Source organism: Hippocampus comes, unplaced genomic scaffold (assembly GCF_001891065.2).
Source record: "Hippocampus comes isolate QL1 unplaced genomic scaffold, H_comes_QL1_v1.1 scaffold158, whole genome shotgun sequence".
Taxonomy (NCBI): domain Eukaryota; kingdom Metazoa; phylum Chordata; class Actinopteri; order Syngnathiformes; family Syngnathidae; genus Hippocampus; species Hippocampus comes.
In genome coordinates this window covers 1,885,647-1,895,401 of record NW_017805548.1, presented here as the reverse complement: position 1 = coordinate 1,895,401, position 9,755 = coordinate 1,885,647, and the positions used below count along the sequence as shown (strand labels likewise).

Here is a 9,755-nt window from a genome sequence, read left to right as displayed (position 1 = left end):
AATTTCGATTTTCAATTTTACATGAACATTTTTCACTTGGAGCAGTTATTCACACATAATCTCTCACACAATATTACTGTTCATCAACAACAGTGAAAAAAATATTTTGTCACACAACAGCTGCTTTAACAGCTCTTTTTATGGAATCAAAACAGAGCAATATAACATTACAAAGTACACATCTAAGGTAAACTAGTACTCAGCCTATAGTGGACTTAAGCCATGGTTGCATACTTCGTTTTTCTCAAGTTTTCTTTGAACACAGCAGTCATGCTGTGTTGATTCTGTTGGTCCTTCTTGCTCGGAAGTCTCTCTACGGTTTTGTGTAGACATCATTTCGGATGACTACACTTGGTTAGATGACAACACTGGAGACGTTTTATTTTCAGTGTGTTTGCTAGGTCGCTACCACTGCACCGCTGAACTCTCGAGGTGCCTCAGCGCACCGTCGCTGTCAGACGAACACAGAGAAGCTCCACCCGCTTTATTTATATGGCCACGGAACACTGTAACCTTCCACACAAAATAGTTCCAAACAAGTCCTGGTCCCTTTGCAGAAAACAGCCCCAAAGCATGATGTTTCCACCCCCGTGCTTCACAGTGGATATGGTGTTCTTCGGATGCAATTCAGTATTCTACACGAGAACCTGTGTTTCGACCAAAAAGTTCTATGTTGGTTTCATCTGACCATAACACATTCCCCCAGTCCTCTTCTGGAGCATCCAAATGCTCTCTAGCGAACCGCAGACGGGCCTGAACGTGTACTGGCTGCAGCAGGGGGACACGCCTGGCAGTGCAGGATTTGAGTCCCTGGCGGCGCATTGTGTTACTGATTGTAGCCTTTGTTACTGTGGTCCCAGGTCTCTGTAGGTCAATCACTAGGTTCCCCCGTGTGGTTCTGGGATTTTTGGTCACCGTTTTTGTTATCATTTTGACACCACGGGGTGAGATCTTGCATGGAGCCCCAGATCGAGGGAGATTATCAGTGGTCTTGTATGTCTTCCATTCTCTAATAATTGCTCCCACAGTTGATTTATTTACACCAAGTGGAGCAGGTCTACAATTTTGTCTCTGGTGTCCTTCGACAGCACTTTGGTCTTGGCCATAGAGGAGCTTGGAGTGTGACTGTCTGAGGTTGTAGACAGGTGTCTTTTATACCAATAATGAGTTAAAACAGGCGCCATTAATACAGGTATCGAGTGGAGCCTCGTTAGACCTCATTTGAAGAAGTTAGACCTCTTTGACAGCCAGAAATCTTGCTTCTTTGTAGCTGACCAAATACTTATTTTCCTCCATGATTTTTAATAAATTCTTTAAAAATCAAACAATGTAATTTTCTGAGTTTTTTTCCCACATTCTGTCTCTCATGGTTGAGCTTTACCCATGTTGACAATTACAGGCCTCTCTAATCTTTTCAAGTAGGAGAACTTGCACAATTGGTGGTTGACTAAATACTTATTTGCCCCACTGTATATATAATTTCTCCTATGTATGGATACCCTGTACCTGCTGTGTGTGTGTGTGTGTGTGTGTGTGTGTGTGTGTGTGTGTGTGTGTGTGTGTGTGTGTGTGTGTGTGTGTGTGTGTGTGTATCAATCAATCTATCCATCTATCAATCCATCCATCTATCGATATCCTCACAAGCGTAGCGGGCATGCTAGAGCCTCTCCCAGCTGTCTTTAGGCAGTAGGCAGGGTATACCCTGAACTGTTTGCCAGCCAATCGCAGGGCACACTTAGACAAACAACCATTCGCACTCACAATCACACTTAGGGACAATTTTGAGTGTTGCATTAACCTGCCATGCATGTTTCGGGAATATGGGAGAAAACCTGGAGAAAACCCACGCAGGCACGGGGAGAACATGCAATGTCACGCTTATTGGTATTTTCATCAAACACAACATTGTTTTTTTGGAACATTTTAAAACAATTCTAAACAATATAAACCATAAGCAGTACATACATTGAATCATGTACTTCTCTCACATTCCTAGGAAATTACAATGTCCCATCACTGGTCAGCTGTTTTTATAATACGACAGGGGGCGACTCATGCTTCCCACAGGCACCACGGTGTAGACTCCTGGTGTAGCATGTATAAATGCTGACCTCAAGTGGACAAAAGCAATACCCGCACCTCACATGCATACTGATTTTCCGTGATAGAGTACAATACAATACATGCTGATTTGTATAGCGCTTTCACAACAGAGTGTATGCGAAAGGCTTTAAAATAAATATAAAACCATCATGGTCACTATGAGTAAGGGATTACTGGGTACATATTTTTTAACTTTGCATGACAGATTCATTGATATGAATTAAAATGTGGGCCTGAGGCTGTGTACACCATTAGTTACATTAAAATTATTGATGTTAAATAGTAGTCAAAAAACACATGCCAAGACTTTCACTCCACTTATAAAAACATCAGTCTAATGTGTGCCCTCACCTTTTTTTGGACCATGGCTTCTTTATTAAAGGGCCCGTTGTTTGGAGGAACCATTTGTATGCTGTTTCATTCACTTTGTATCTTCCTCTTTGTTGCAGGGCCCCTGAAATCCTTACAAGGTCAGGCCATAACAGAGCAGTAGACTGGTGGAGCCTTGGGGCCCTAATGTTTGATATGATGACTGGATCGGTAAGATAAAACTGTTTTCGATGTTGATTGAGAAGATAAGATATGAACACCTTTATTTGGCTCACAATGGGGAGATTCGCCATTTACAGTAGCAAAATTTGGAGGGAAGAAAGTAGAAAAACATCAAATATTTGCATCCACAAAATAAATTTAAAAAATGAACTGTACACAGTATAGAATGCAATATAAAATATAAGATATGAAGTTGAAGTTTATTGAACATACAATACAATAACAATTTGACAAAAGGGAAGCAAAAGTTACAAAAGGAAAAATAAAAAGTAAAAAGTAAGTAAAACAAACATCATCACCGTTATATGCTCAAAGGAGTAGGAAGAAGTATACAACTTATCTAGTCCTACCCCTTGTTGTGTAATAATATAAATAAATAATTTTTCAATGCAAAGGAAAAGGAAGAGATCTACATCTCATATATATATATATATATATATATACACATATATACACACATATACATACATACATATATACATATATACACATACACACATACATATACATACATACATACATATACACATATATACACACACATATACATATACACCCACTTACATATATACATGTATATACATATAATTATTCATTCTCCTTTTTATATCAATTGTCTCATATTCATTATAAATACTGCAACTGCATATATGCTGCATTAGGTGACTGTGCTATGAGAAGTAGAACATGCTAACAGGAAGGTTGTTTGTGTTGTTCCTATCATGCAATTACTGATAGTAATGTTGTTGGTTTACCTTTCTTGAGCTGTTGCCATTAGTGACAGGGACATTTTAATGGAACATCCTTTTCACAATCGCTCTGTGACTGGCGAAAGAACAATCCAAGTTGAACAGTTGACTCTGAACAGGATAAGCAGTAAATGCTTTGATCCTAAGATTGGAAAGAAAAAAAAATCTGCAGCTAGTCTGTTATTGACTGAGGAGCAGCCTGGGCTATACCTTGTCTCTCTCCCAGAGTCACATGTGATAGATATTTTTGCACAAATCTAGTTAGGATAAGACATGTAGATAATGGATACTTGTGTAGGGACAGATGATGGGCAAACATTATTTGAAAATATACTATGAATAGTTTTAATGTACAATATATATTTGTGTACCTTGCATAACTGCGTGAACCCATATTACACAATACAACTAGTGTACATTTTTTGTCGTTACTTTACTTCGGTGACTAGAATGGAATCAGCCAAGGATGAAATCTGAACAGGACGTGCTGATAGCGAGCCTTATATACACCTCCCAAAGAACATCAGTCATGTTGGAACGGTAATTGCACTTAGCGTTTTCATCAAAAATGCCGCTCCTTTGCCCGGCCAGAAAGTGCCACGGGCGGACTGACCAGCATGATGCACCGGTCAGCCGGTCGTCCCAGTTCCCAAGACTACCACACCACCCGGGAGGCGGCACTGTCCACACCAAATTTCTAGCTGATTCCATTCCATTCATCAAAGTAAGGGCATAAAATGTACACTAGTTGTATTGTGCTTTGTGGGTTCAAGCAGTTCCGCAAGGTATGTGAATCCATATTGTACATATAAAGAATTCTCAGTACAGTATATTTTTAATTAAATAAGGTAGATCGTTTGGACTTTTTATCAGTAGCTCACATGCTGAAATATTGTGGGCAACCCTGCTGTATAACCTAGTAGTAACTAAATGAGTATCGCTCCTAAGTGTTAAAAGATTTTCAGACATTTGGTAAATTTCAAATCATAGTTTGTACAATTACATCTGGCAATACTGTGCATCTATGAATGTGATAGACCTACAGTACAGTGTTTGTGATTTTTTTTTTTCTTTTCAGTCAATCATGTTTGTTTGGTACATTAGCTTGCAAAGCACCTATTGATTGAGACGGGATGGAAAATATTTTTGCCTTGATTAACTGCAATGTTGATCACCACCATTAATATGCTTCTTGTGCTTCTCCCTAGCCACCATTCACAGCGGAAAATAGAAAAAAGACTATTGATAAGATTTTGAAATGTAAACTTAATCTGCCTCCATATCTGACCATCGATGCCAAGGACCTCATCAAGAAGGTCTGTAACATGTTAACGCATACAGATTTCATGTTGGTTGTAATGAGTTGTTATCACACACAGAAGCAATAATGCACATACAGTGTTGTGAAAAAGTATTTGCCCACTTCCTGATTTCTGTATTCTTTGCATATTTATCACAAACAAAGATTTAAGTTCTGTGTGATTCAGTATCACACAGAGAACCCAAGAAAATACAAAATGCAGTTTCTAAATGCCAGTTTAATTTATTAAGACAAGAAAAAAAAATCCAAACCTGCCTGTCCCTATGTGAAAAAGTAGTTGCACCCTAAACCTACTAATGGGTTGTGCCACCCTTGGCAGCAAAAACTGATATCAAGCATTTGCGATAATTGGTGATGAGTCGTTCACATCGCTGTGGAGGAATTTTGGCCCATTCTTGTTCGCAGAATTGCTTCAACTCCACCATATTGGCGGGTTTTCGAGCATCAACTGCATGTTTAAGGCCACTCAACAGCATCTCAAATAGATTCAAATCCAGACTTTGACTTGGCCACTCCAAACCCTTAATTTTATTTTTTAAAGCCATTCAGAGGTGGACTTGCTGGTGTGTTTCGGATCGTTGGCTTGCTGCCTGATGTTAGAGGGTTTGCATTAGAGGGAGGAAACTGATGGTTGGACGTTCTCCTTCAGGATTTTCTGGTTGACAGCAGAATTCATTACTGTGAACCCTCGCTATAACATGGTTCACCTTCCGCGGCATCGCTGTTTCATGGATTTTTTTAATGCAGTTTTTTTTAATGCTTTTGTTTAAACAGTGAATTGTGTTCTCCTGATTGGCTAAGGGACTGACCAACGTGAACAGTCTCCGCACCTCGTCTCTGTACAGTTTGCCAAATTTACCTTTGCAAATTTTTCACATAGAGTCACATAGTTTTTATTTTCCCCCTTGATAAATGAAATTCATCACTTTTTCACAGCACTGTAATTGTCAGAATCGGAGAGGAAAAACCCTACAAGAGTCACAATCAGTCATCCAAATGACTTAAATCAAACTAGAACAATCAATTAATCAATTCACTGGACTCTTCTTGCCTCGCCAGTTTAAAAAAACTCATGGAAACTAATTATTGTCACCAAACATGTTCATGATCTGCGAGAATAAAACGTCAACAGTTGTTTGTCATATCCACCAAGTGACTCTATGTTGCATGAAAGACAAAACACAATGACAATTAAACTTGACGTATGAGAATACACAGTATAATTTAAATGTTCAACTGTATTTATATTTAATTCTTGGTCATGTGGTTTCAACACTGATCCATTTTGTGTTACAAATGTGGCAGAAGTGGTTTACAGTCTTATTCACAAGAGCTGTGAAAAAGAAGTGTAAAAAAACAGTGAGATAAAATGCACACACATTTTTTTTGTGTTAAGCAAAATAGAATTTATACAACAGCTGTCCTGGGTTAATTTTCATCATTGACCAAATACAGGGTGTTCCAAAAGTCTTGGGCACATTTGAAGTCCCCATATCTCCTTAACTATGAATGGTAGTAAGATAAAAGTCATTCCATTTTAAAGCTAATTACATTAAGTTTTTCGTAAGGCTATTGATTTTTTTATTTCTTTTCAGACCCATTAATGACGTTCACTCAACCAGAAAAGGCGTTTTGTGTGCTTGAATTTGCAAAAACTGAATCATGGACTGTCGTTCAACGTGCATTTCGCAGAAAATTCGGAAAGGAGCCACCAGAGAGGAAGTCCATTGTGAGATGGCATGGTAAATTCGTAACGGATGGGTGCTTATGCCCAGCTAAAAGAACGGGACGAAGAACAGAAGCTGTTGCAACCATTGACAATGCAATGCTGGGACGTGTTTGGCAAGAATTTGACTATCGGCTTGATGTGTGTCGTGTGACCAATGGTGCTCACATTGAACATCTTTGACCATTCCATGTAAAAATTGAGATTACAAGCTTTCTGAATTTACCTGATGCGTTTTTACATCCGAAATAGTTTCCGAGATATTCAATGTCAAAATGTGCCCAAAACTTTTGGAACACCCTGTATATCATGTCATTGATTATCCCACATTTAATCTGGTTTCTCTTTTTCATTTTCCAGCTGTTGAAGAAGAATCCAGCTCAAAGACTTGGGTCCAGTAAAGCAGACTGTGCCGATATCAAAGTAAGTAGCATTTTCACCCCTTTGAAGCAGCGGGGTATCTGGTATTTTAGGTCAAGGGGGCACATACAGCCTATTGTAGGAGGGATCGGTAAAATCTTAGCATTTGATGTTTTTCCTTTATTTTAATGCAACTGTACATTAGAGTCATCCTAATATTAAATCAACTGTCTTTTTATAAAACATTAAGAACCTATTCAGATTTCTTGATACAAATGTATAATTTGCTTCACTTTTGTCATCTACATAAGTATGTACATCATAACTTATCACTCTGATTTTATATCAGGGTGCAAAACTTTGAGTCCCGTGTATTTGGAATTAAAAAATATAGTTTTCCAGTTAAAAAAAATAAAAATTAGAAGATCTACAGGAGGTATTTTCACTCCATTTTCTACATGTGCAAAATCATCCATCCATCCATTATCTGAGCCGCATATCCTCACGAGGGTCGTTAGCATGCTGGAGTCTATCCCAGCTGTCTCCGGGCAGTAGGCGGGGTACACCCTGAACTGGTTGCCAGCCAATCGCAGGGCATACGTAGACAAACAACCATTTGCACTCACAATCACACCTAGGGACAATTTAGAGCGTTCAATCAATCTACCACGCATGTTTTTGAAATGTGGGAGAAAACTGAAATACCAAGAGAAAACGCAGGTACAGGGAGAACATGCAAACTCCACACAGGAAGGCTGAAGCCCAGAAACGAGCTAGGGACCTCTGGACTGTGAGGCGGATGTGCTTATTTGTCGGCAGACGTGCTAACCCGTCGGCCACCGTGCTGCGTGCAAGATAATTCTCAAAACCAAAATTGCATTCCTGAACTATACAAACTAATGAGAATTATTTTAAATGTATAAGAAAGAAAGTGATTGCCTACCCCAAGTATACTATATGAGCTAATTACATTCAACAAACAAAAAATACATGGATGTACTGTATTTTATGGCAGTGAATAAACAATCAGATTCCATCAAGCCAACCTCTTTTCTAGTGAAGTTGTGGATTGATATTTCATTGCACATTTTTCAAACATTTCCACAAGGATTAATTTCCCCAGAAGAGAAAGCAGTCGCAGTTGGCACTGCGGAATGAACCGAACGCCTTCTAGTCACAAGTCTGCTAAAAGCACTCCGTGCGATCACAGTCTTTTATATATTGTAGCGTTTGACCAGACATGGAGGGAATGACAAGGAGAGGGTCTCTCATGCTCACAGGTTGGCCATAACCGGTCGAACAGTTTAGGACAATGTTCCTCAACATACATTTGCAAGGAATTCAGGGATTTCATCATCTATGGTGTGTAATATCATCAAAAGCTTCAGAGAATCTGGAGAAATCACGACATTTAAGTGACAAGGCATAAAACCAACATTGAATGCCCATGACGTTCGATCCCTCATGCGGCACTGCATCAAAAACCAACATCGATGTGTAAAAGATATCACCACAATGGCTCAAGAACACTTCAGAAAACCAATGTCAGTAAATACAGTACGACACTACATCTCCAAGTGCAACTTAAAACTCTTAGTATGCAAAGCAAAAGCCATTTATCAACAACACCCAGAACCGCTGCCGGCCCAAGTTCATCCAAGACTGACTCTGACACAAAGTGGAAAAGTGCTCTGTGGTCTGACGAGTCCACATTTCAGATTGTTTTGGGTAATTTTGGACATCTTGTCTTCCGGGCCAAAGACGAAAAGAACTACCCGGACTCTTATGGATGCATAACAAGTTCAAAAGTTTAGTGTTTGTAGAACTCCTAACACAGAATTGCAAAGCTGCTACAGCAAATGTGAAATTTCATCCTATAGCATGAATTGATTCCCCCAAGGAGGCAAGTTCTGTGTAGATTATTTTTCAATTACAGAGCGGATTGTCTTTTTGCATCAGTTTTGTAGTTCTGTTCACAAACTGTGTTCCTACTCAACCTGTGTCACATCGACTGGATTTAGTGAATCTATCACGCAGAATGACATATTTCAATTACCTGGTGAACAAAATACAGGTGATCTGAACACTCATCCAGTCACCATTGAGTAATGTTTGAGCAGAGTCACCAAGAAGTTTTTCTTTGAAAGGAACATTAACGGTGCATCACAGGCCGGTTGAATATAGCAACCATGAAAGGTGTCAATGAGACAAATGTGCTTTAGAGCAGTCTAAACATGCTCTTGTATTTTTTCCCCTTCAGAGACATCCATTCTTCAAGCAAATCAAGTGGGACGAGCTACTAAATATGAGAGTTGAGCCACCATACAAGCCACAGCTGGTAAAACATTTGAAACATATGACATTTGGCTGCTGTCACATCTCAATGACTTCAAATCCTTAATCTAGTAATTCCCCCTATTCACCCTTATTTGTTTTCTCTAAATGGATTGTTGCGTTTGTGTTAACATTTCTTTGTCCATGTAGCAGTCTGATGAAGATGTGAGCCAATTTGATACCAGGTTTACCAGACAGACACCCGTGGACAGTCCAGACGATGCGTCACTTGGCCAAAGTGGAGAGCTCACCTTTGCTGTGAGTAGGGCTAGTGGGGAAAAAAAATGAGCTAAGTCAACCACAAAAAATTGTAGACACAAAATGTCTGCCTTGAAACACCTATAGGTGTAATAAAAATGCCATCCATAACGATGTACGGCCACTGCACATGTTTGGGGCGCTTATTGCAGACGCACGCACTCTGTCAATTGAATATGGTTGCAATGGACCATGGGTGCCCAAACCTTTTGGACCGAAGATCTACTTTTCAGTGATGTGTTCCTCGAGCCGGACCTTGGCCTCGAGGACCGGCTCGAGGACTGAAGGTCGGTCCTTGGTCCTTGGCCTTGGCCTCGGGAGTCAAGTCCTTGGCCTTGGCCTTGGGAGTCAA

The 9,755-nt window shown here is 39.6% G+C and overlaps 1 protein-coding gene across 2 annotated transcripts in view; it reads left to right on the top strand.

The window, feature by feature from the left end:
* LOC109521689 (ribosomal protein S6 kinase beta-2-like) overlaps positions 1-9,755 on the top strand; it is a 42,287-nt gene that overhangs the window by 21,623 nt on the left and 10,909 nt on the right. For both annotated transcript variants that reach the window (XM_019879700.1, XM_019879701.1), the window contains 5 exons: positions 2,553-2,643; positions 4,613-4,720; positions 6,812-6,874; positions 9,072-9,149; positions 9,296-9,403. In XM_019879700.1, coding sequence (XP_019735259.1) covers positions 2,553-2,643; positions 4,613-4,720; positions 6,812-6,874; positions 9,072-9,149; positions 9,296-9,403 — 448 coding nt within the window. The remainder of the gene's footprint in view (positions 1-2,552; positions 2,644-4,612; positions 4,721-6,811; positions 6,875-9,071; positions 9,150-9,295; positions 9,404-9,755) is intronic.